Source organism: Montipora capricornis, chromosome 11 (genome assembly GCF_036669925.1).
Source record: "Montipora capricornis isolate CH-2021 chromosome 11, ASM3666992v2, whole genome shotgun sequence".
Classification (NCBI taxonomy): Eukaryota; Metazoa; Cnidaria; class Anthozoa; order Scleractinia; family Acroporidae; genus Montipora; species Montipora capricornis.
In genome coordinates this window covers 8,686,247-8,713,746 of record NC_090893.1, presented here as the reverse complement: position 1 = coordinate 8,713,746, position 27,500 = coordinate 8,686,247, and the positions used below count along the sequence as shown (strand labels likewise).

Genomic DNA, 27,500 nt, shown 5'->3' with positions numbered 1-27,500 from the left:
CCGCTCAAACTTTGCGTTTATGGCCAATGTGCCCCGTGTCTGTGACAATGTGGAGCTTGTCTGTGAGGATGTAGTCGATCTCATTTTTTATAGTCCCATTTGGGGAGATCCATGTCCAACGCCTTGTAGGTGACTTCTTGAAGAACGTGTTCATGATTTTTAGCTGGTGCCGTTCCGCAAAGGTAATAAGGAAATCCCCTCTGCTGTTTCCCATGCCGAGCCCAAACGCGCCTGTACAGGACTTTGATGGTTCACCCAAGCCAACTTTAGCATTGAAGTCACCCATAATGATGTTAAAGTGTGTCTCGGTATTCGTAATAAGGCTGTCTATGTCCTCATAGACTATGTCCACCTCTTCGTCAGTATGGCTTATTGTTGGAAGATAAGCCTGAATTATACTCATATGGTATTTTCCATTGATCTTAATGGTGAGCTGGGCTAATCTGTCGGATACGCCCTTGAAGCTGCTTTGATATGGTACCCTAACATTGCCGTTAAGTCATAAAGTGTTGAAGTGTCACTCCTTCTAATAAGAACGTTTCTTTCAAGTGTTGAAACTGGTTTGAGCCACCTTAATTCTCTCTCACGATGTACAACCGCATCATCAACGAGAACGTTACTCAACAGTAGGATTTAATGAGGAAAACAGTTGCTCTCGTTGCTTATGCGTATCAAACAATTTACCTTTCTCGGCAACGTGATATGACCAAACGTCAAGTCGGTTGATGAGTTGGTCGGCTATATAGGTTTTAGAACTCAAATAAATCAAAATTAAGGATGTTCGCGCCCAAAACGTTCCCACGTACAGATTTTTTTAAAACTTGCCACGCAGAAAGGTAATGACCTACTTTTGCCAAAAAGGCAAAAAAAATGGGAGGTCACCGTGCTCGTTTTCGAGATCATGAGGTGCATTTTTAGAAGATTGCGTTACTTTAAGACGATCTTAGCTTACAACTGTCAGCAATAAAAAAACTACATTAGTGAAATTTAGATCAGGTAAACGTACTCAGTTCAACATAACTAATATAACTAAATTAACCTTTGCAGCTGATGTCTTTTTCTGAGGTGAAATAAACCTTGAAAAACGAGACATATTAGTCTAAGAAAGAAAACTTCGGTCGCACGAGAGCATAAAAGGCCAAATATTTGTAACTTCTCACGTACAGATTTTTTTTTGTTAAAATGGACAAAATCAAGAAAGGAAGTGATCTACGGAAAGAAAAACGGGGGTCACCGAGCATTCAAGAGAGTAAAATCGCTGCGAAGTTCTCAAAGCGATTGTTTATTCGCACTGTCACGCCATTGCGTGACATTTCCGAGAAGACCTGGGTCCACAGCTATCCCATGATGCCACATACTTTCGCGTTCTATTCTTGTGGAAAATTTTTGCGCCTTTAGCATCGTGTTTACCTGCGTGGTCTGCGATGAATGACGTGTGCGTGACATGCGCGAAAAAATGCGCAGTAGCAATGGGCGCGAACGTCCTTAAGTGATAGAGTTTTTGCACGGCAGCCATGTTGCATGGCAGGAGCAATAAAAATGCTTTTTATTAGAAAGAACATTTGTTCCCATGGGAAAAAAAGAATCTATTGTTCCTGCCATGGAACATGGTTGCAGTGGAAAACCTCTATAGAGGTTGTTTTCCGTGTTTCGATAACCTCATCTAAACACGAGGGAGAGTTGGTAGAATTCGAGACAGTTATGCAAACCCGAGACGCAGTCGAGGGTTTTCATAACTCTCTCGAATTCTCCCAACTCACCTGAGTGTTTAGATGAGGCTATGGAAACACGGAAAAAATGTCCTCTATTGCTTTTATAAAATATTTCTTAAAGTAATTCGACAAATGAAGGAAAATTCTTGATTGAAACAGATTTTCTTGATACACGCCCATATTTCCTACCAGCCAATCAAAACGCGCGTCTGACAACATATAACCAATCAAAATTTGTGTGATGTCACAGCCGTGTTTACATACTCTCATCCAAACACAACTATTGACCAATGAGAGTGCGCGTACTATCCTAATTATTCAGTTATAACAATCATTAGCAAGGTTGAAAAACAAGCCCTAGAAATTTTTACACAGGGGCTTTAGGAGCCGACAACTTCGAATAGTGGTGAGAGTACTTGCCTCCCACCAAGGTGGCCCAAGTTCGATATTCAGACTCGCCGTCAAGTTGAGTCTGTTGGCTCTTTATATTCTGCACCGAGAGGTTTTTCTCCGGGTACTCCGATTTTTTCCTCTCCTCAAAAACCAAAATTTGACTTGATTTGCGTTTATTGTTGATTTCGGTTTATAATGTCCCCAATTTGTGCTCCATCGATAGAACGTTCATTTCCTTTTTAAATATTAGCCTTATTTCTTTAATATCGCAAGCCAAATAGTCAAGAAGAGAAATTAAGAAGTGATAGCTATTTTAAAACAATAGCATCCGCCACATAGACCAAAGGAAACGGCTACTAGATAAATGTAAATACAATTGGCTAATTTTAGATGATAATTTTGCATTTGCGTGGACTAAATGAATCTTAACAAAAGGGAAAAGACTGACAACTTTTTATAGTTAATCAGAAACAAGCTTTAGAACCGCAGAGCTTAGCATGATAAAGAGTAAAGTATTGTTGTTAAGCTTTCATTTGAAAGTTCAAACTTCAGAATTTCACCAGTACACTTAAAATTTAGAATCACCTTGCAAAGCGTAATACACAGCAGCTTAGTAGTTTTCATTTGAGATTTTACTCACAGTCTCAAAATTTAGAATACCCTTCTACAACGTAATAAATAGCAACACAGAAAAGTACTGCTTAGGAGCTTTCATTTGAAATGTGACACATTAGGATTTCACCCACAGTCTCAAAAGATAGAACCATCTTCTACACCGTAATAAACAACACTACAGAAAAGTACTGCTCAGTAGCTTTCATTTGAATGGTCACACTTTAGGATTTCACCCACAGACTCAAAAGATAGAACCACCTTGTACAGCATAATAAACAGCACCAAAGGAAAGTACTGCTCAGTAGCTTTCATTTGAATGGTCACACTTTAGGATTTCACCCACAGACTCAAAAGTTAGAACCACTTTGTACAGCATAATAAACAGCACCAAAGGAAAGCACTGCTCAGTAGCTTTCATTTGAATGGTCACACTTTAGGATTTCACCCACAGACTCAAAAGATAGAACCACCTTGTACAGCATAATAAACAACACAACATGAAAGTACTGCTCAGCAGCTTTCATTAGAATGGTCGATTGGGGACTTCAGGATTACACCCACAGACTCAAAAGATAGAATCACCTTGCATGACTGTACAGCACAATAAATAGAACTACCTTATTTCGAAAGAACTGACCAATGTTGCTACCTCAGTATTTATGCGAGAAATTTCGTTTCGCTTTCTGACAGTCTACTTATAACGCTTTGCTTCCCAAAACCTCTTTGAAAAATTCGAAGAGCAGTCTAATATAATTCCGAAATTTTAGTCCGTAGCCTTTCAAGGAATTGGGAACTGGAAAAATACTGTGAACTTCTGATGATCAAACTCTCTTAGATAAATCTTTATACATCACCTACTTAGATAGTTTCTTCATCGAGAATCGCTGAGAAACCCAGCTCCGATAATCACCAGAGAAATTAGGTAGCCAACTAGTGAATCGTCGCTTACCACAAATTCACAAGAAAAATGTAGTCAAGTCGTACAGAATTCATGAAGAGATAACAATCACATTGCATTTTTTTTACTAAGGCCATTCCGGTTCCTTTCATTAACCAAAGTCCTCTTGTTTTAAGTGTGTGGTTTAAATGGGGGATATCATTTTAGACTTTTAGTTGCTATTTTATTAGCCTCGTATAGCATTAGAGACTGCGTCGAATCAATTGATTGAGAACCCCTGAAGCAAAAAAACCTGAAATCCTCCTAGATAATACATAATCCTTACGGTAATTGTGAAACCCTAAAAATTAAGACGTCTTAGTTTGTTAAACGCGATTTCCGTCTTATTTAATCTGCGCACGTCCTTTCAAGTTTCAGCCATTCAATTCATTATTATCAGGCGCGTACTGATATCAATTAAAGGGAGATACACGATTGAAATATCTGACATCATCGTTGCCATGACTACCGTCATTGTAGTTCTCACGATGAGACGTCGTTCAAATGTATAATTAAAATTGGTCTCACGTCCTGTTTTTTTTCGTCTTTGAGGTTTTTTCAATCAGCCATTGAAATAGCGAGACTCCTGTACCCGGTTTAGTATCGTGAATTTTTCAAAGCAATGCCTTGGTTTTTCAGCGCATTGCACTGTCCTGTCGAACACACATGGATCATTGAAACGTCAGTTGCATTTCACAGTCCAGTCGAATCTGATTGAAGAATAGAGATGGCACTTGTATTTCACCTTCAAATTTATGGCAGCTAACCTGACGAACTTGAAGTACGCCGGTGTGCGAGCTGCCCTCTTTTGCCTTATTTTGCCCGATTTTGAAGTTTTGCTCAGTAGCACCGACTTTAAATTACTATCTTATGTAGTTATAGTCAGCACTGTATAGAACTTCGAACGCACCTGCATGTCTGTATTTACACGAAGGGGGCATGGAAAAATCAAATTGACAAGGTAAAGGTATAGCTTGTTTAGTTTCTGAAACTCCAATCATCGTCCAAACTCTATGACGACACCAAAATCATTATATTCGCATTAGAAAAGTTTAATCTTATTGAACTTTTGTCAATCGCTCAGTTGTCGACACATTTTATTTTAGTAAACAGTGCTGTGGTTTTGGGCGACACTCAAATGATATCCCTCGTTTTTCTGGACGAAGAGACAACCGTGTTAGAAATGAAAAGGTGATTTATTAAAAAGTTTAGTATTTTTTCCAAACACCTTGAAGAACATTTACTCCCTTTCTTTCATGTTAAAAACCTCCGAAAAATGTCTCTAATGCATGTGTAAAAAAAAAGGTTTGATCTGGAAAATGATCGGTTTTTTTTATGAAATCAGTTGAATTTTCGCATTTATTTGAATATGTAAACTCTATTTTCTCTAATCCAACCGAAAGAGCTGCAATAACATACAATAAGCTCCGATTGCTGTTTTGTCAGCCTCAGTGTTGGACTTACTGATATGAAGTCTGGAAAGTGCTATGGCAAGAAGAAGAAGAAGAAGAAGAAGAAGAAGAAGAAGAAGAAGAAGAAGGAAGGAAAGATCCTAGCGTTAGGGCCATCCATAACGTTTTTGCCTGAAATTAAGGGACGTTAATCCTACTCTTTGGAACTTCACTGGCGCCGTGTTGGGATATTTTTCTCTCCAACTAAACATCCCTTCATTTTTCGTTTGTGCGTGCGTTGACTCTCCATTAGCCGAACCAGTCAGTCCTTAAGGGAGAGAAGATCTGGCCAGTGATTCCTTCAAATCATTTGATGCCTACCTGAATGAACCGCGTCGGATGGTCGATGCCTTTTTTCCTTCTGAGTCTGTTTCTTTTTTTGTGCTTTTGCCATCTATAATCATAATGATTTCTTTCTATTCAAACTTGTCGAAAATCCAGGTCGGCAGACGCGATGTATGTGTTTTCGTACTCAGTAATTAAATCAATTGTTAAAACAGCTGTCAAACTATGCTTTTCGAAGAAATGAGAAAAAAAGACTTGTGAAATGTTTTACTCTTAAGAACATTTAATCGAGTATTCAAAAAGGAACATTAACATTTGAAATCCTGTTTCTCAAATAAAGAACCTTTTTATTGCCGGAACTCGGTTCCTGTCATTTTTCCAGTCCAGATTCAGAATACAAGAATCAATTAAATTTTTCTGTTGTGTTTGCAAACCCATGGTCACTGAAACGTCAATAGCATGATATGTGTGGCTGTCTACAGCTACGGTGGGTGATGCCAATAGCAGAGCTGATTCGTTTTTCAATTGAGCAAATGTAATTGCTTCTGAACGGAGTAAGTAATCTTCATCAAGATCAAAGAAAAGGCTTTTCGTTTGATCCACAAGAAAGAAATATAATTAGCAAAGAACACTTCTTCCAAATCTAGTCAAAAAAGGGTCTCAATGAAGTGTTTCATAAAATATTGACATTGACGATCGTCCTAGGGATAAATTCGCTTACTTTAGCAGTGGCGGATGGATCTAGGAACATTTTAAGGAGGGGGGAGGAGTTATTTGAAAGAATCGAAGCAGGTAGTTTTGGCTTTTATTTTGATGTTGTTTATCTTTTGCATTTATAAAAATGTTCACGTCAGGTGAACAGTATCTGTTTCGACAAAAATAAAAATACAATAAAAGCAGATAAATAGAAAAAAAAAGGAGCCGAAATAGAAGCTGGCTAGCCACCCTCTTCATCCCTTTTCAGTTTCCTTCTGATCTTCAGTAGATTCAGTAAATATCATTGAAGCCTGGGTTGCACAAGGACAGATTGCAGTCAAATTGTGTTGGCTCTGTGACCGAAACGGATGACTTCGAGGGTTTATTAAGCATGGTTTTCACACAAGTAATTTGATCTTGGTCGTGTTTATTTGAACAGGCTTCAGAACCTGAAATTCTTAAGCAAATGTATTATAGTTTTGAGAGTTTGTTGGTTTAACTTCCCCTTTATTTTCTTGGTGAGGGTTTTCAATTGTGTCAAGCTTAATACACTCCTCCTTTGTTTTTGTTTTGTTTTGTTTTTTGTAGATTTCAAACATATATTACTCTGTCTTACGTTCTGAGCCAATCAGACATGAGACCCTCAAACTATCCTATCGCCTATCCACCACACCACTGAAAGAATTGCTCCGTACAATTTGATTAAATCATCGCTAGATAAGCGAGTTTAACTTTTCAAATTTGTAGACGCTTCTTCTTTTATCTATTTTCCTTTATCCTGTGCGCGATCCTATCGTACACAGATCTTCCTCGGGGTATTCTACAATTTTACCTTGTCTTGCCATCTCTATTCGATATTTTAAAAAACAAGCGCCAAAGTTTCAAAAATAAACATTCGTGGGTACATATGTGACAACGATAGAAGTAATTTCAAGGACACTGACGTAATTTTTACAACCTAAAATTGGCATAAGTTACTTACCTTGGCTGAATTCTCTGCGATTTTATGCGAGTAGTTTCCGTTTAAAGCTTTCTTACACCCATTTCCATGCCAAACGGCGTGGAGTTCATCAAGTGAAAACCGATTTTACATGCATTGCAATCAGTTAAGTGTACTTTCTTGAAATTGTTCTCAATGATACAAAGACAGCTCAATGAAAAAGCAGCAATATAAAAAATGTATATAATTACGATACCCAAAGGCGATGACTCGACAACTCAGGAAAACGAAAACAATTGTGTTAGCTTTCCGGCCCATGTTCACTTTGCAAAAACTTCATTCGTTTTATGCTTTGTAAATCCGATGAACATATTTCAATTCAAATGAGTTTAAGAATAGTGTGCAGTGGAGCTTCCTACACCTTTGTATTAATTCTTCATTCTTCAATTGTCACCATGTTTCCCGAGTGCATGTCATTTTACACCTGTGAAAATAATAGCTTTTGGCACCTTTAATAAAAGCATTTTAATGAACATCATCTTTTTTGCCGGAAAAAAATGGTACAGGGCGGTGCCAATCATTTTCCTGGATAAATAGCAGACACAAGACAATGGATTTTGATCAATAATTCACGATAAATAATACCCATAGCAAATAACATTATTAGGTATAATACTGGTATCCCAGTTATTATCCGCAATGTTGTCTCTCGGAAAGTACGTCGTTTGCAGTGGCCAAATGTACTTTTGACAGTTGGTATCCGTTTTTTTGCATTTTAATTTTCTAAAACTAGAAACGATTTCTTGTCTACTCTGGTAATGACTCTCTTCATTTTTTTCATCTTCAGTGACAAGTATATCTTTTTCCAAAAACTAACCTGTTAAGACAACTTGTCAAATAATAGCTTAAAACTGTGAAACTTTGGCTACAGATAAGCCTATCAAATACAATTTTTTTGCTGTAATCTCTATCGTAAAACTGACAAAGCATTTTCATTTGCATTATTTCATTCGGCTGCCATGTACTTTTCTCGACACATCGCCGTGTGCGCATCCACGCTGCAACGGGCGTTTCAATCTTTTTCTGGGGCAGATTCTTCTGAAGTTGAGTAATATAGTCCCATGTGCTGTTTGTTTGTCAAGATCATAGTCCTTGTTCAATGAATTATGCAAGAAAATCTCATTTTGACTGAAAGAACGTTCATCTATTTTTCCTCTAACTCTTCCTCTGCGTTGATGATATCACACTCGTCGAAATCACCTTCGTTACCTTCCGAACTCTTTCGCATTATCTTCGGAGCTCGGTTTTTCCGAGTGGTGCAATCAAAGTTCGATCGATGCCGGTCACGAGACGAAGGGCTCGAAAACCCTCGACCGCACTTTTCGCAGGTGTAGGGTTTCTCTCCCGTGTGCATGTTCATGTGAAATTTAAGTTCGTAGGACTGTGCAAACGCTTTTCCACAAAATTCGCAAATGCAGGGCTTTTCTTTCGTGTGTGTACGTCTGACGTGACTGTCGTGAGCCGCGTGCGATGCAAACGCTTTCCCGCAGTGACGACATTTAAATGGCTTCTCGCCACTATGCTGTCGAATGTGAGTTCTCAGAATAGACGAAGCTGTAAAAGCCTTGATGCAATAAGGGCATTTGTAAGGCCTTTCTCCACTATGTACTCTGAGGTGCTTGTTTAGACTTGAGGATTGAGAAAACCGCTTGCCACATTGACTGCACTGATGAGGTCTGTGTTTCTCGTGCACGTGTAAGATGTGAATGCGCAGGCGGTCACGTTTCTCGAAGGAGCGGTTACAAAGGTGGCATGGATACTTTCGGTCTCCTTGGTCCACGCATCTCGTGTACTTTAAGTGTTTGTCCCTGTAATATTTGTAGGCGAACACTTTGCCACAGCGGTCACATGCGAAACTGTCTCCACCTGTTGTACAGCAATAAAGCAATATTTTCATGTATTGAGTTTGACTTCTTTCTCCTCTCAGCGTTACATTTCAAAGGACATTGGTATTTTGCAAAAACGTACAGCGTTTTATTTAACAGTTCACATTTTTCTTGGAGAAAATAAGTCTTTTGCCTTTTTTCTGTTCTCCTGGTCATGAAACCTATTTGTTGATATTTCACAAATGGAATATTTTTGGCCGATTGTTATTTATGGCTCTATGAGCTACATTTATGATTCTACATTTATTTCATTCATTTATGATTCTACATTTATGATTCTACATTTTTATTTGTCACTCTACTAGCTGGTAGCTCGAAAACCTCACGGTTATCCAGCTGCCTGACATTTCCTAATGTATGAAATGTAATAGGCCATTTTCGAAATGTCAAAGTGAGGACAAAACCAATAGAAACACGTTGGACTGAATGTGAAAAATATTTGCATATCATCCACTTTCCTTTGCCTTTGTCCTCCGGCTAAACCTGAATTTTAATATTTTGAAAAAGACTTATTGTACACACCCCTTCAAAATGGCGGCCAAATAAAATACCTTTTGTTTTAATGCATGCTAATAAGCCTTAGTTTACGAGCAAATTTCAAAAGAATGTTTGTTTCAAAATGAGACCAGCAGGTCTAATTAACATAAATACAAAAAGAATGTAAACCTTGACGTCATTTATGAAAGAGTTCTATATATAGTTCTTCTGGGAAAGGGCTTAACGTTTTTCGATCCCAGTTTTTCTCAACCTAAGCTGAGCTTGCTTCATAAGATTAACTTGATAAAAAAATGCAACTTACCCAATGTGCTATCGCTCTCGATCTTGGTCAATTTTGTCTTCATCGTTATTGGAATGCCCATGTACTTAAGGTAGCTATCTCCATACCACACCAAAAGCTCACATCCCTCGGCGATTTCTTTACAAACTTCGTAAAATACTTCCCCTTCCTCTTGAACAAGCACCAGGTTCTGTTCTCCGTCGTGCCTTGCGCAGTTCACGTATTTCATCCAGTTTCTTCGGTCTCCAGCGCCATCGACATAATGGGTCAGCTCACCGTCTTGAAATATCTAAAATGCAAAAGTCCTCTGTCTTCAGTTATCATTACCATTAATATTGCTATTTCAATTACCATTAATGTAACCATTGCAATTACTATCACCATTGCCTTTACTATTATTGTTATTAGAGCAGTTTTCAATTGAGTGTCGCAAAACCAAAACTAAAGTAAATACTTTTGCCAATCAAAAAGGACGGAGACAATCCGGCAAAGCAATCAAAACTCGGAGTAATTACACGTAGCCGACACAAAGCGCGGGAAAAGGTGAACGCGCGCGCCACGATTGGTTTTGGTTTCACTTCTGATTGGTTAAAAAAATGGCGCGAGAACTTTGAACCAATCACTGAGTGAATTAATCATAAACCAAAGTAATTATCTAATTACTTTCGACACTCAATCTAAAACTACTCTATTATTGTTGTTATTATTATTATTATTATTATTATTATTACTCTTACCATTACCATTAATATTACTATTACAATTACCATTACAATTGCCATTGCAATTACCATTATTACCATTCCAATACCATTACCATTACTATTAATTAATATTATCCGTCTTTATTATTACCATTACCATAACCATTCTATCTCGTTACGTCCCTTCCGTTCAAATCCGTTTCGTTGTGTTTGTTAATTCCATGTATTACTCTTTTGCGTTTTATTTCGTAGTGTTTCTGGTTCCTTTCTGTTTCATCCCATCCCATCCCATTTCCTTTTGTTCAGTTCCGTCTCGAACAGTTGCGTTCTGTCCCTTCTTGGTCTGTAGTTTACTCACCTCCCAGACGCTGTTGTTGTCTTGTGATTTTATTTCCTTGGGCAAGATAGTATTCCCTGTGAAAGGACCATAACGTGTTCCTTTGGGTATTCTTGGCTGACCACAGAACACCCCTCGATGTCGGCCCGTTGGGAGAATGGTCTCAGCGATTTTGATGCTGTCGGGTAAGGTGTTGATGAAGGGTTCTTCGTGATACATTTCCTTAAATGGCATGGCACGGTACTTGCTTGGGTCTAGATATCGGTTCTCTGGCCTCGCGTCTTGGTGCACTTGGGAAATATTTGTAATCCTCGGATGCCAGTGTATGTCAGCTATATTGAGAAATGAAAAAAAAAAACGACTTAAATCTCATTATATATAGCTTAAACAACATGTTTGCATTCAAATGCTGGTATCATTGTTGCTTTTTGGGTGTGCATAGACTGAAACCAGCGAAAACGAAGGAAGGCCAAAGGCCACACTTGCGCAGCATGTCAGAAAGAATATTAGCAAAGCGGAAGTGCAGAATATTTAAATATTTGGATTTAAATTGATTCTCCCAATTAAAAGCCACTACAACCTCGAGAAGAATAATAAGCAGCAGCACAAGGGAAGTACTGCTTAGTACTCTTCATTCAAGTGGTCACATTTTCACTTTCATGCACAGACTGACTGGGACTTGACTCACCGTACGTCTCGCTCGTTGAAAGAGGAAGCTTAACGAAAGTAAACATAAACAATGCATTTCACTAGGCGGGCAAAGTTTCAAGACTTGATTTCAAAAAGGCACCAGTTTATTTAAACTGGAATTTTCCTATTTAATGGTCTGCCATTACTAACTTTAAGTTCCTGAGAGAGCTGGATCCAGGAGAAAATCACTTCAAAGGCGCACTAGTTTAAGAATGCAATGCGTGTGTACACCGCAGAATTAATACGCAGGATGGGCTTTGACACTTTTTAACTCGCGTTTTGGATATATAGTAAGCTGCATTGACACGCAGAAATTTTAAGCTAGTGAGCCTTTGACGTCACTTTTCCCTGGATCCAACCCTCTGAGATCCAATCGGTCAGTTTTGAACGTGAGCAATGACGGGCCGTGAAATCCAAAACTTACACTCAAAGTACACGGCCTTTTGGATAAAAATCAAAGCTCAAAAGTTTGCCAGTCAGGTGTTAAGCAAAGACAAGGTGTGAAGATGTGAAGAAAAAAGGAAGTGATTGCTTTTTTTATCACAGGGACACTTTAACGAACTTTGGACTTATATCGATCCCCTACATTAGCTCTTCTATGTTGAAAAAAAATTGACAAATTATTGTAACAGTTGTGACTTTTACTATTTTAAGCAGAAACAAGCATTTTCGATTCCTATCTATATCATTTTCACGGCTCATACAGAGGAGTGGGTGTGCGACTTGAACTGAGAGCCTGAGTGTTACATGTAAACGCCGTCCAAATAACGTACAAACTACCGTAAGCACAGTAGAAATGAATCTCACTCAGGCAAAAAAGATTGTGCAGCCGCCTGATACGAAAACATTAAAACTCAATGGGAAAATGGGAAAGTATTCCCCAACCTAATGCACGCGCTGCATCCTAACCTGGGGACGAGAGGTGATAACAAGATAAACGAGTCTTAATCCAACCTCGTTCCCAGGGTTCTCTCGTACTCGTCCACCGGACGTCCGGTGGACGAATAGGAGAGAACCCTGGGAACGAGATTACTCTTAATCAACAGAAAAATCTTATTGAAAGCATAATTTTGAAAGTTGGAGAGCTGAGATGAATACATTACAACGTTCGTACCTTACATATGCTACAACAACAACAACAACAAAAGAGTACATGCCCAGGAGGCAAACATGCGTTACCGTGATATACCAATAGGAAAATATTTACATTCTATGCCACTGCCACTTACAGTTTAATTCCGGCGCGTGTAAATGCATTTACTTACCACTGGCTTGTATCCCACTATAGACACCAGACAGGGCAAACCCATTAGCGGCCCTGTCTGTTGTGCGGATGTAACCATAAAGGACATTGTCTATATCCTGTTGGGTAAAGGTGAAAGAAAAAAACATTGAAGAGTCGCCGTATTCCATCTCAGTCGGTGCGGAACGCTGAAACGAAAGAAAATAATCACACCTTGAAATTCGGTTCACAAATTGAACAATCATTTAAATCTTCACACTTTAGGATTACACTCGCGGAATAAAAAGCTAGTTGTAACAAACGGTATAAATAAACTTCACCACGGGAAAGTGCTGCTCAGCTCGAAAGGTCAGCCCGAGACAAAAAAGTCTTTCCCTTGACTAAAGCCGCTCCGTTTTTAAGAATGGACGTGGTCCTAAGAAGAGGTCCATTCAGCATGTTCTATTTGCCCCCTTAGGGACAATATGGACCGATAAGTGGACCTCCACGCTTTTCACTAGTAGTAATATCTGATAACCTCACAGGTAAGCAGTCCTACTTAACTTCTCTAGGGAACCACTTATTTGAAGGTCAACATTAAATACAATCAGTTTACCAATTCACTATACAAGTGAAACACACCTACGCTCGCATATACTAATATAGATATAGGTATACAAACAAACTAACTAACAAACAAACCTTTAAAATATTCGTTAAAAAAGCGAGCACCACTTCACTGGTGAACTAACAGTGCATTTAATTTCTAACTTTACGCCATTCAAATCCTGATTTCGAACGGAATATTTTGCCCTGATCATTAATCTAAGGAACTTTGTTAGTGACCAACTTGAATTTCCTCATAATTCTATTAAGAATGGGTATTTTGTTAAAGAAATATATGTAAGTGTAATGAAAGCGCAGGGAGACACTTATTTCTGTCTTCATGATACGTGAATAAAGTTTATTTCAAAATTAAGGGCGTTCCACTTTTGACTCCCATGCATGTAGTTATATGACGTCATGCTAGTGCGGACATCAAGTGAAACTGACCCCTTCTTTTTAATGAAATTTTAAAATGATTGTAAAATTCGCTAATCTCGGCCAAGGCCACTACTATCCGTTTTCTTTTCTTGGTGTTTTGAAGTATGCAATTCTGGGAGAACATCGATTAGAAAAGACGAGTTAATTTCACGTTTAAGATAGTGTTAGCTACATTAACCAATTCGCAACCCTTATATATATATATCAGTTCCATTCTTGTCAGTAGAGAAAAGCGCACTTGGTTTCTTAGAGTGTTTCACTGATTCGTTTTTCAATGATGACTGAACAATTTTAGGCTGCTTTAGTTCTTTTCCCGACTATTCTCCAACACTGAAGACGGCAGGACAAGAGGTTGAAATAGGACGGAAGAATTATCAATTTGAAATTTGTTAGCTTGTGTATGATGTGAAAACTCATTTCCTATTTGAACAAAGGGAAATGGGCTAAATTATAATAACAATATAAACAAACCTATACGATCAAGCGAAAAGATTAAAGTCCTCTTGGTAAGGAAATTGTACTCGAACAAAGTGTGTCAAAGTAAAATCAATACAGCATTTCATGTTTTTTTCGTTTATAGATAACAAGCGAAGCTCTTTTATTTCGGAAGCGTGCATCGGGAATCTTATCTTAAGTATTACATTAATCAATGTAGTGACTGTAGTTGTTTATTTGGGTTTAATATATATTGATCTATAGTATATTAGTAACTTACAATTACACTTTTTAACGTCTTTAAGTTACGGAAATTTCCACTGGCTTTGATGAGAATTTGATTGTGTTACAGTTTCACATGGAAACAATTATGCTCGATTTTAACTGAACACGGACTGTCACTCGACATTGTGTGTTTATTGCAAAAATGATTTATATTCCTAAATTTTAGTGTTATTTTTTGGAATGAAAGCATTTTGAAATTTACTGAACCCGTGGGTAATGGACAATGAAAATAAGTTTATTCTTCTTCTTTTCATTTTTTTTCATTTTTGATAATTGGAAATAATCTGGCCCGACGGCTGAAATCAGGGCGGATTAGTTAAAGGCGTTCAACTAGAATTCATCGTAATCTAAAAAGCGAAATAGCATTTAAAGTAACTTTAATAGCTTCCGCTGTCAAAATCATTTGTGAATATTATAGTTAGGCTAGCTTCTACCCATTGGCTCAGGAGGCTCATTGATAGCAAAGAAAATCCCATTTCACAACTATTGCAAATTTAAATTGCCGGAAATTCATGAGATGGTCCTTTAGTACTTGAATTTTTCGCAAGCTCTGCGCCGAAATGATAAAATGCTTTTTCTCTTGCACTTTTCGAATTGGAACGAGATCCAACTGTTTGATCGCGGCTGTTTTTTTTGTGATAATCTTCCATAATGAAATGTGGGAAATGAGTTTTTATATTAAACCAAAAAAGTCTCTTTTCTGAAAGTTTTGACGAGGTTACATGAACAATATTTGCGTTATCTACTATTTTGCGCCTTCGTTAAATAATAGGACCAGGATGTGTGTAACATTTATAGGAAGGCCATCTTTCTGTTTGTTTGTAATCGAAATGTGTATTTTCTTGATTTTTCTGCTTCCTGAGTGATTCAGTTGCCACTGTAATAATTGCACCATAAGTAAGCATAAACTCAGGACAAATAAACAACATCTCAGTTGTTTTTCCCCCTAAAACAGCGATAATGCATTGGTGTCGCACGAACTTCGTGTTAAATCACTGAAATACTCCGATAAGCAAATACGACTTTTCTTTGTTTTGCGCGCTTAAATCTTTATCTATAGCCAAAGTTATAACTTACTGCTTCCTTTGTCAGTTATAATGATGTTAAAAGGTAATTTAAAGATGTTAAATAAACTGCAAAGTGCGAACATTGATATTTAGCAAACTAATCAACCAATTTTACCATAAATTTTTGCTGTAAAAAAAATCAAACAACTTTTGGAAGTTTCGCCGGTTTGAGTGTAGGCAAGAAATTCGTTTGTTCTGTGTTTATTCTCTGATAATGCTTGTTAGCATTGCCCTGGTGTTGAAAGATAAATCAAAGCAGTAAATAAACTATACAAATCATGCCAGCGAGGGTAAGCCTCCCAATTTAGACCTTTTTTCGTTAAAAAGATAGAGTTGCCAGGAGCTTGTAACTATAACCTTACGCGCCAAGAAGTTTGCGAAGGTTAGATTGAAACTGTTAAAATCGTTTTGTTAAAGAATACCGTTTCAAGTCGAAGCACACAGCTGCTTACCTTAAGAACGTTCACTTCAGATGAATCTTATTTCGTGTTCAAAAGAGAAATTTTGTTGCTTCTTGCAATTTTCTTTTCGTTGTTCCTCGCTTAACACACCCAAGCAGCAACCCAGTGAGTTCTAATCTGTAGGAGATTATGCTTGGTCTTTTAAAAACCTCATTTAAATAATGCGTAGCTGTGTCCAGATGTTAACAAAGCCAGCTACTTAATGGATTGCAGAAAATTTGTTCGATCGCTGCGATAAAGTCAGTGCCTGTTATTGTTTTCGACTTTAATGAAAATTAACCAATGTTTCTCGCGCCAAGGAGGTTAAGATGTTTCGAAGTAAATGGCTACTTAAGGCATTTTCAATGTCTGTACTAACCAAGATTCCACGCAAAATATTACTCCAACACGACCTCTTTTTAGATCAGTGTTTTTCCATTTGTTATAATTTCGCTAGCCTGAGATTGAAATCCAGGCGGATGAAAAATTAATTCAGTGATCGTTATCCGCAGTTTTAAATATTAAGTAAGTTTTTGGCTTATACAAACAGCCTACTGTGGAAAGTAAAACCACACAAGTTTTTGGGATATACATACGCGCGAGATAGTAGGGTTTCTATTAAAATTTTACTCTTCTACTTTCAAACATCCCATGCGTTTGTTAACCTCTCTTGTTTCACGGAAAACGAGAAAGGAGTATTGTGCTCTTCCGGGTTGAAATTCCTGAGCCAAACCGTTTGTAAATGTGCTTATCAATCTTGCAATCTTTAATTTACAAAACTAAAGCTAGAAAGAGGTGTTAAATGAGAAGTTATTTAGCGTGGCGCGAATGCACCGCGGTATTGCTCTTTACAGTTTCATTATTATATTATTTATTGAAAATCTCATCTAGGTTGATGTACATGCTCTCGCTATAAAGTGTTAAACACAACAAGGTTACAGAGTCTTAATGGCTGATATGTTGCTACTCAGTGCCTATTCGGAGTAAAAGAGGGCAGAATGATACGCCGCGCATGGTCTTCCCAAAACGCACAGAAGCGTCCTTAGTATTAGGCGACGCCCCTTTCCTTCTAACTTCAATTTTGTCTGTTCATCTTTTTCAAGTGCTTCAAAACTAATCAGGTCAAATTAAATGCAAGTGGAATGTATTTCTTTCTTACCTTCTGTAAATGTAATATGAACGGACTCTCGCACAAATGAACAATGTCTTAAGTATTGTCAAGTAAAAAATATTGTTCTCGCGGGTTGTCTCGCCTAAACGAACGACATCTCATCATGAATAGGTTTTACTGTTAGCTCCAACCGAATTGTAAGTCTGTAATTAGCTTTTTCTGTCCTTTCAAATATCTTCGTAGGTGAGTTATCTAGTCAAATTAATAGAACTTGCAAACGCTATTCAGTGTCGCAAATTATAACATGTTGACAAAGATGTTGGTATTTTCATGCCTTCTCTTGTTCTTGGGAATTGAGAAGACACCGAGAAATAGCTTGTAATGGTTAAACCATGTGCACACGAGGTAGGCCGATATTTAGAGGCACTCACTGCGCGCTATGGCGCTGATTATATGCCACGTGAGATTTCACCAAAGTTGGTTTGTCACCCTTTGTCATAGAAGAGTAGTGTGTTGTCTTTTCATTGTCGTTTGACAGTAAGATTCTCAATATAATGAACACATTAGTAGAGTAATAGTTGACCCAGTACTCAAACCGAGGGGCAGATGTGAAAATACGGATGGATCAATTAACTTAATGTCGTGTCCCAAAAATATAGAAAACTACCTTCTATGCGTTAATCATGATGTTCTGCCTATTAAAACCGCGCCTTTTACAGAGCAACCTCAAAGGTCCACCTTGAACCTGACAGATTTTTAGCTTCTATTCAGATTTCTAGCTTGAAGTTTTTATCAGCGTGATTTACTCAGAGACGTGGAGATTGTTTGTAGAGAAGAGGAACTATGAAAGTAATTCAATATCGATTTTCCTTTAACTAATAACTTTCTCATAAACAATTTAATGTGTTAAGTCGTGGTAAGCGGGCAATTTTTTTTAAATGCGATAGCATCGGTTGGAATACGTGCTCCAGTGAAGGGAGAGTTAAATTCAATAAAAGCCGCAAATATGCGACGCTTTTGAAGTATAATATTAGTGAATTTGAAAGAGTAATTTACTTCTGAAGAAATTTTGAGTACACTCCTTACCAGATCTAGATCAGTCTCAGAATTAAACAACATGATTACAGTTACAACTCCAAAATTTAATAATATCTCAGCTAGAATGATTTTTTTTAAAGTGAAAGCGTTTCAGTTCACGTTACAACTACCCAGAGGAAATGCTGAGGAATTCAAGCTTCCAAAGCTTCGATGATGGAAATAAGTTGGAAAACGGAATATTACGTTGACAAACTGCAAATCTGGCTCTACCGTTAGCGACAAGCCGTCGGTACAGATATTGTGGTTTAGCACATTTTAGTGCGATATTATATGATTATATTAACCTTGTTTTATGACTCATTGGTCTTTGAAGAGGGATGTCCGGAATTCTGGTCAACTTTCTCAGGCAACCTCGTAAAAAAACCCTGTGATACATTTTCAGATATTTACTGACAACTAAAACTAACTCTCAGGGGAATATTTTTTTATTTTTCAAAACCAAAAAAGGAAGAGAAACAAATAGTTTTGATAAGATCTTCAAAACGAGAAGCAGTCACCGCCACGGATCATTATCACGGCCTGGCATCGTTTTGACCGGGGGCATTTTTGTTTTTTTATTTCCATAACATTAATTATTCATAACGTGCGCCTTGAAGGAACTTTAATCCCGATACCACCCTCCGTTTTATGAACTTATGTGATATCTGCACAATCAATATATCTCTGTCGAGAGAATTATGGAAATGGCTTTACTGCACGATTCACTCAGATCCAAACACTACTACTGAAATCTCAGTTACACGGTACACTGAAAACCTCAGTTGCTTGTAATGGAATGAATATTTTTATTTTTGGGGCCATGATACCGCTTGCATCATTCAAATCACTCAAATAACAAATCTAAGAAAATCTATCAAATTATGCACGGTAAAATCAAAGTTTTAATCCGGCATACTTTTCATGTTGTCCTTTAGCAGCACATTTTAGAAAAAATGAATAAACTGTTCGAATGAGGCCTTGTGCTGGCTTTGAAATTTTTATTCCAAGCTTTCGTCGATCTACGGCATCCTCAGGGAAAGTTTTCAACTTGTAGGACACTGATCTTCATGACTCTGCCTGATGAAGTTGGGGGATCCGAGTATTGAAGGATCAATGGGTATTGTTTCGAATGTAAGAGATGAAATGAATGAAATGAATGAAAAAATGGAGGGAAAGAAGCTCGGTATGTTGGAGGGAATGAGGGTGATGAAGTGTTGTTATTTGGCTTTGAAGATACCCTAAGACTCGTTATCTCATCGTTTTTACCATGTTCGTCAATATATCGAGGTTGCATACACTACTAGTCATGGGGGCATCTTTCACCTTGATGGCATGTTATAGGTCAGTCGATGACACCCGGATAATAGTTATTTGGATTGCATTCAGATGTTCTTTACCGGATTATGATTTCTTTCCTTAAGAGTGCCGAAAAATGACGACTATAGAAAGAAGAGAAGAAATACCAGGAAAAGCGGTTGAATGGAATGTGGTCATTTTACTTTAACATCTTATTTGTTCTTTCTTTTTTTCCGATATTAATTCGAACTTAGCAAATTCATTAATTTTCTGACCATAATAGCATCAAAGCATGTCTGGTTGTTTCCTTTTTTTTTGATCCCCTGGTGTAATTTACAACTTCGCACGTTTCTCACGTTTTCTTCTTTCTCGTTGGGGGGGAGGAGGAGGAGGGCATACGCTTCAGTAATTTTAGACCTTTGCCAAATTCTTTTAATGAGCTTAACGTAACTATAAGATTTCAAAACTGACAGGGAATGGCATCTTTTTCATATCTTTACTGTCTTTTAAGCCAAAATCACATTTAAAAAAGCAATAATTTTTTTGGATTGTTTAATTAATTTATTGTTCATTAAAGTATTGATTCAGTAGTGAAAGCTGATTAACATATCCTCATTAAGTATACTCGACTGAATTGTATTTATGTATATCATTTTAAATTCCGTGGTTGAATCAGTTATTAGCGAAGATATTTTATGTTTTTTCTTGGCTCTTTCGTCAACGCGGATAGCCGAGGTTTTTTCTGTCTAGTAAATTGCATATGCATCATTATCCTATTTACCAAACTGGCTAAACTGATTTTATTTTGTTGTGCGGATTTCAACATTATGTTACGGATTGGCAATGTCCTCTTCTCTTTTCCTCCTCATTGCTTTGCGCCAAACTAGCAATCCCAGCCTTTTGTTTACCGGATGTACTAAAATGTTTATGACACGTAAATATGTTTGGAGGTTATTTTATTTGTTAGTTTTGCTTCTTTATTGGCCGAAACTGAAGTCCTATACTACATTCTCGACCAAAATTCGGTGCTCTTATTTTCCCGCCTATGAACATGACAAAACGCATTCAGTTCAAAATTCTGATTGGTTTAAATGATTTGTGTTGTCCTTTGCGATTGGTCAAAAAATGAAGTTTCCTTTTCTCGTTACAAATGTCACTGAAAGACCCCCTCTTAATTTAAGAGGACGCAGCGTTTTTTTGAAACGTTAGAGCGACCTTGTACAGCGCGATAAACAGCACACAGGAAAGTTCTGCTCAAAATCTTTCATTTGAACGGCCACACTTAAGGATTTAACCCACAGACTCAAAAGATAGAACCACCTTAAATAGCATAATAAACGGCGTGAAAGGAGAGTTCTGCTCAGTAGATTTCATTTGAATGGACACTTCAAGATTACACCCAGATACTCAAAAGTTAGAACCAGCTAGAATAGCACAGTGACAACACTACAGGAAAGTGCTGCTCAGTAGCCTTCATTTGAATGATCGCAGTCTAAGATTTCTCCGTTTTCCTTAATCTCCAGACCCCAGTTGTTCAAATGCCGTATAACTTTATCGGGTGGATAAGTCACTATCAGACAGTTTCAATCTGTGCAACTGAGATATATGCACACTCTAAGCTCATCTAAGCAAAGGTGCGTGCAAACACTTTGGCCAAGTTAACGTTTAACGTGAACTATATTTCATAATCTGAATAATGACTTGTTCACCGGATAAGGCTATCCGACGATTTAAGTACTGGGGCCAGATTTGTAATAAGTTTAGTATAATTTAGTGTGGCCCCAAGCAGAACGTAATCCATTGGCGGTTGTAGTCAGAGCATTGGAGTCATTATATTCAATGTCCATCTAGAGAACACTGGTTTTCTTTTTAACTGAATGAGCTATAAAAGAAATGTTTCTGTAAGAAAAGTGTCATCCTCGAATCCGTTGTTTGCGGACTTTTAGACAAAATAACTGCTTTTACAAAACCTTCTCAAAAACCAGAATTAAGCTTGTGTCGGTCTCAGCGCCGACGCCATGGATCGAAACGGTTATCTCCGGCAAACACTTTTACCAACTTATCATAAAACTTGTAAGTCAGCAAGGTTTCCGCAATGATGCCATGTGTTCGTTCTCGATGTGTTTCTTAGGTGTGCGGCTGTACTTTTCGCCGTCAACTTTAAAAACTACTGTTTTTAGTTTCACACGAAACGTGCGTGAATTGCAACACTAAAAGAGAGGAGGTAAACAACGATAATATTTCCATTAATACTTCGCATCTAAATGTAGCTGACTTCGGAGTTGTTGTGCTTGTTCATTTTTTTATTTTTACACGCTGTTTACTTAAGCATACTCAAAGAGTTAATGAATAAAAGTGACCTCTGATGAAGATCTTTCAAAAACAATAGAGAACAAATGGACCGTAATAGAGCATATTTCAGTACAAGTTTTCTTAAGACAAAGCAAAGACAACAAGGGTACCAGATGTTTCACAGATCCCCGTGGACGAATAGGGACTATTGTTTGAAGCTAAGAGCCATTCAGAAATAAACAGTGAGTTTCCTTTGTTTGTGAGCATAATTTAGTTTCCAGAGGTAATTAAATATCTAGAAATAAAATTATCACAATTTTATCCTCTTTATTTATCGTAATGAACTAAAGTGACTGTTTTTGCAGGTACCATCTGTTGGCATTGGGTCAGTATAATTAGAGTTAAACAAAATGCACATGATAAATTCCGGAATCTGCTTTAACCAGATGAGGAATCAAATTTGGTTTGTGAAAACGTGCGAGCGCAGCCCACTGATAACTGTCTTCTTCAGGATATAGGGCTGGCCCGTTCGCTTTAAAATCCGTTTGAGTTGAAAACTCATTTATTTCACTCCAGTGTGGCTTTGTTACCTATTAGTGTCTTTTTGGAGTATTTCGAATCAGGATCAGCTATTACCCAGAGTTAAGCCGCAATTAATTAAAAAAAGGTTTTCTCAAAGATTATCTCAATTGAACGCATACTGAAGCCTTCTGAGTGGATTCATTCCCGGCTTTTCTTGAAATCCCCGAGGCTTTTACGGGGCATTTAAGTTGACACAAATCCTTGCTCTTTCTTCATAAGAGAGATATTTCAAAACACGTTTAAGCCGGAATAATTAGAGAAAAGTTTTTAATTTTCTTTCTGCGTACCCATCAGAAAGAAATGAGTCCATAGAAAGGAAATGCGTCCGCGTTATTTTCAGGCTCTTTATCAAACGGTGGCGTCCGCGTTATAAACTTTTGCTAAATTAGGGTTTGCACTTATTTGGATTGGTGTTCTGGAGGTTTCATTCTTGTTAAGGGGAACATACGTTTGCCATACAAAGTTCGCCGTATTTCAAGTCTTAAAACACTTTACTGATCAATAATTGGAAGCGTTTGAGATCAAAGTAAGAGATTTCGTAACATTTGTGAAAATCAAGTGAAGCTATAATCCTCGCAGTTATGAACGCAATTTTAGCAATTGCGTGGAGAAGCCTAAAAAATTCAGGAGTTAAACGGGTTTGAACCCGTGACCTCGCGATGCAGGGGCAACGCTCTAACCAAGTGAGCTATGAAGCCACTGGTGTTGGGAACTGGTCATTCGTGGGTTCTAATGTTCCCGCGATGAATGTATCAACGATGACATGATATATGAAATGAATCATATATTGAACTGTGGACATGAAATCAAGTGAAGCTATGGCCCTCGCAGTTATGAACGTAATTTTAGCAGTTTCGTGGAGAAGCCTAAAAAATTCAGGATTTCTACCGGGTTTGAAGCCGTGACCTCGCGATGCCGGTGCGACGTTCTAACGAACTGACCTATGAAGCCACTGATGTTGGGAGCTGGTCATTTGAACCCAAAATGACCATCATAGCTTCACCTGATTTCACATCCGCAGTTCTTCATCGCTGATTTGTGAAAATGACGTGCGTCATTATAAACTTAACACAAAAATATCGCTACTGTATTCAAGTTCATCATTTTCCAAAAACCTTTCCGGTTTTTTCCCAGAAATATGGGTTCTTGTAACTCTGTGAGTGAATTCGTCAGGAAGGTCATTTTCATTTTTATGTCTGTGCAATATTGTAGCGCAAACCCGGCTTTGAAAAACTCGACATTCGAACAACTTGAAAATTTCTCAAAACTAAACAAAGCTTCGCCAGTAATTTCTTGTTTTTAATCCCGTGGGATGTCTGTGGCGGCGCCCACGCTGAATAACAGGTCAAATTTCTTTTTACTCGTGGATATCCTCGAGAAGCTTTATTAAAAGTAAACCGTTCTGATCGTACTGCTGTGCTGAGTGCTTCCATTGGCAAATTTAATATTATCAAGTAATAGATAACCTTAGTTTTTCCCTTTTGGCAACAGATAGCAGCTATCTAAAGTTACAGGCTCATCTGTCTGGTAAATTTTCGCCACGTGATTTCTTCGGTCCGCCGGATTGGCTTACCATAAACCTCTTTCATAATGGCGGCCAAATAAAATATTCCTTTGTTGTAATGCTAATAAGCCTTTTTAGCCTCGCTACAATGAGCAAATTTCAAGAGAATATTTGTTTCAAAATGAGGGCAGTAGGTCTAATTAACATAAAGACAAAAGAAATTAAGCACGGTGGCTACTATTGTTATTGCCCATACGTTCTGCGCATCTCGAGATACTCGGATTTCCTATCGGCGGTGCTTATTAATACAGGAATATTTTTGCGCAGTTTAAAAATATGCGGAGAAAGCAGAACTTAGCAAGTGCTCTTAGTATCCAAAAAGAAAATTGGGGGTAACCATGCATTTTTCAGGGATAATTAAGCTTCAAAGTTGGCAAAGAACGCCAGACATTGCTTTGTATTTTAAAGCTCTTTACGAATATTGTTGATTAATTATCTTGCGTGGTTACCCCCAATTTCCTTTTTGGATTTCAATAACACTTGTTAAGATCTGCTTTTCCCGCATATGCGGTAAACTGCGCAAAAATAACTTTGAATTAGTAGGCACCGTCCTGAAAGGTGATCACCGTTTATGAAAGTGGTCCCGCGGAAACGCCCTTAGGCGTCTTGTTAAAGAACTTTCCCGTTTTAAGTAAAATTCCTCGTTTTGGTAACCAATACAACTTTGTAGCAACCATAGATTCTTGTGTTTCTAATCAAAGAATATTCCAGGCTTCGAAAAATTCTTTATTATTATTATTATTATTATTATTATTATTATTATTATTATTATTATTATTATTGTTGTTGCTGTTGTTGTTATTTCTAATAGCTATCGCTTGCCCAGAAACCATTTTCCTTGCAATGTAATATCCTTGACTATTAAAGAAGCAAAGCAGATCTTATTATAACAAGAAAGATACTTTTTATTTCACTTTGATCAAATTTTTGTGGAGCTATCATTGTTTAGTCACTTTCCTTATTGGCGTCTGTGTCGCTTGGATATATCTGAAAGGACAAAAGGCAATATTTTACAACCGTGAAGTTCATACATAAATATCAACATTTTTTCCCCTTTTTTGTTATTTAAAGTGAAGTCGACCTACTATAGTTGACCTAATATAGAGACCTGTCAATAACGATTTCGGTTTTTTTGTGTTGACTGCTTTAAAAGGGTCCATCTAACGCAAAAAATCCCTTTGTGTTTGGTTACGAAGCATGATGTTAATATATTCTTTTCGATGATCTTTCATTTGCCACTTGAGAAATTCATCATACACGGAAGGATTGAGTTAAAAAAAGCTGTAGCCAATCAAAATAGATGCCCACAATTTAATGAACCAAACACAGAGTAAAGTAAATACTTGGTCGTGGCCCCAAACGCGAGAAAACGCTAGCACGCTTTGTTTTACTCTTACCTTATGATTGGCTGAGAATGTGACCCGGCAATTTTAAGCCAATCGCCAAATGCGGAAGCATTAAAAGTTAAATCGCTTGAAAGTGGAAGGAATCATCGCGCATTTTAATTTGTCGAAGCAAATTATATTTGAATTTTCATGTTCTTACAGTCCACCATTTGATATCAACCCGACTCCCAGAGTTCTTTTCAGGATGCATCTATTTTTCTTCCGTTAAAGAATCAGCGTCGAGGTTGCTTCGTAATTTTCGCACTGTCGATTGGAGTACTGTTCGTCGTCTATTTTCTTGCCAATGGGGGGAATAGAGGTTTTGCACGGCAGCCATGTTGCTGGCAGGAACAATATATTATTTTCCTATGGGAATAAATGTTCTTTGTAATGCAAAACATTTTCATTGTTCCTGCCCTGCAACATGGCTGCCGTGCAAAAACTCTATTAATCAACTTAAACTGATGTAAATTAAAAATTTAAATTCAAGCGAGATTGAAATAGCCAGTGTTGACAGACTTATTATCTTTGAATGGCAAAGATTACAGAATAGGGCATTTGTACGAAGACGTAACCGAATGATTTCTTTTGCCGGGCAAACTTTTACCGATCTTAGTAATTGTCTCAGGGGTGCACAAAAATAATTGAACAAGAAATCTTTTAGAGAACGTATTTTTAGAAAATGGATGAGGTCATACTTTACCGGTCTTAAATCCCTTGGACGCGAGATGAGTAGGTATATTGCTTCTCAATCCTGGCGGAGGAGGGGCTGCTAAAATGCATCGCCATCCTTGCGGGGGAGGGGTAGCTGAAATGCCTCTCATTGCTGACAAGGGAGGGCCAAATGTAGTTTCTTTCTTGGAAGGCAACTGAGACGGGCGCCTCATTACCTTATTAACATTAGAGTAGCCATCCCAGTGCGGAATCTGTCTGCCATGTTTATTGTAGATCACTTCTCTGCCACCTCTCAGAAACGATTTTCCGTTCTCCGCAAATACACACATAATAACCAGAATAACTTGTGTTGTTGCAACTGCTTTCTTCATCTTTGTCATGAAAAGTAACCCTGGAAAAAAGACAGGCAATGCGAATTAAGAGTTGCCATTTTAAGGTCTGAGAAGGACATTGTTGTCTGTCATTTTCAGTTAACCAAGCTATGCAGCTGGTAAAATATCGTATTGCATAATGTAGCAAAGGCAACCGTGTAAACGTACCAATAGCCACACTTTAGGATTACACCCACAGAATCCAAAGTGACTATCACCCTGTAGAGCATAATCGACAGCACCTTAGGAAAGTACTGCTCAGTAGCTTTCATTTGAATGTTCACACATTAGGTTTACGCCCACAGACTCAAAAACACATGAAAGTACTGCTCAGTATCTTTAATTTGAATGGTCACACTTTAGGATTTACCGTACAGACTCAAAAGATAGAACCACCTTGTACAGCATAATAAACAGTACCACATGAAAGTACTTCTCAGTAGCTTTCATTTGAATGTTCACACTTTAGGATTTCACCCACAGACTCAAAAGATAGAACCACCTTGTACAGCATAATAAATGGCACCACATGAAAGTACTTCTCAGTAGCTTTCATTTGAATGTTCACACTTTAGGATTTACCACACAGAGTCAAAAGATAGAACCACCTTGTACAGCATAATAAACAGTACCACATGAAAGTACTTCTCAGTAGCTTTCATTTGAATGTTCACACTGTAGGCTTTACCACACAGAGTCAAAAGATAGAACCACCTTGTACAGCATAATAAACAGTACCACATGAAAGTACTTCTCAGTAGCTTTCATTTGAATGTTCACACTTTAGGCTTTACCACACAGAGTCAAAAGATAGAACCACCTTGTACAGCATAATAAGTGGCACCACATGAAAGTACTTCTCAGTAGCTTTCATTTGAATGGTCACACTTAAGGATTTCACCCACAGACACAAAAGATAGAACCACTTTGTACAGCATAATAAACAGCACCACATGAAAGTACTGCTCAGTAGCTTTTATTTGAATGGTCACACTTAAGGATTACACCCACAGACTCAAAAGATAGAGCCACTTTGTACAGCATAATAAACAGCACCACAGGAAAGTACTGCTCAGTAGCTTTCATTTGAATGGTCACACTTAAGGATTACACCCACAGAGTCAAGAGATAGAGCCACTTTGTACAGCATAATAAACAGCACCACAGGAA

General features: G+C 37.8%; 2 protein-coding genes and 2 long non-coding RNA genes across 5 annotated transcripts in view; 1 reads left to right on the top strand and 3 right to left on the bottom strand.

Moving 5' to 3' along the window:
- The window catches only part of LOC138024142 (chemokine C-C motif receptor-like 2), a 13,707-nt gene extending 7,968 nt beyond the window's left edge, over window positions 1-5,739 (bottom strand). Inside the window, exon 1 of one of the 2 annotated variants that reach the window (XM_068871252.1) lies at window positions 5,430-5,739. The gene's annotated coding sequence lies outside the window, so the exon portion shown is untranslated. Of the gene's footprint in view, window positions 1-3,578; window positions 3,704-5,429 lie in introns of those variants that run through there. The other variant, XM_068871251.1, reaches the window with a different exon arrangement.
- LOC138024149 (uncharacterized) overlaps window positions 1-27,500 on the top strand; it is a 112,139-nt gene that overhangs the window by 72,357 nt on the left and 12,282 nt on the right. The gene's annotated exons all lie outside the window — the stretch shown is intronic.
- LOC138024141 (PR domain zinc finger protein 14-like) lies at window positions 7,791-16,114 on the bottom strand. Its single transcript, XM_068871250.1, has 5 exons — window positions 15,990-16,114; window positions 12,750-12,915; window positions 10,816-11,126; window positions 9,775-10,042; window positions 7,791-8,955 (listed from the first exon to the last, which is right to left on the bottom strand). Exons 2-5 carry the CDS (start codon window positions 12,895-12,897, stop codon window positions 8,234-8,236), a joined length of 1,449 nt encoding a protein of 482 aa, XP_068727351.1. The 5' UTR covers window positions 12,898-12,915; window positions 15,990-16,114; the 3' UTR covers window positions 7,791-8,233.
- The window catches only part of LOC138023506 (uncharacterized), a 5,693-nt gene continuing 2,957 nt past the window's right edge, over window positions 24,765-27,500 (bottom strand). Inside the window, exons 2-3 of the long non-coding RNA XR_011126701.1 lie at window positions 25,988-26,350; window positions 24,765-24,886 (exon numbers count right to left, since the gene is read on the bottom strand). This is a non-coding gene — a long non-coding RNA (uncharacterized lncRNA). The remainder of the gene's footprint in view (window positions 24,887-25,987; window positions 26,351-27,500) is intronic.

Bases quoted from the DNA above. Each gene is read 5' to 3' on its own strand.
- LOC138024141 (XM_068871250.1), bottom strand. From the start codon at position 12,897: ATGGAATACGGCGACTCTTCAATGTTTTTTTCTTTCACCTTTACCCAA. The intron at 11,127-12,749 runs GTAAGTAAATGC...TTCTCAATATAG, and splicing joins TAGTGGGATACAAGCCAGTG to CTGACATACACTGGCATCCG. The intron at 8,956-9,774 runs GTAAGTTGCATT...GCTGTACAACAG, and splicing joins CGAGAGCGATAGCACATTGG to GTGGAGACAGTTTCGCATGT.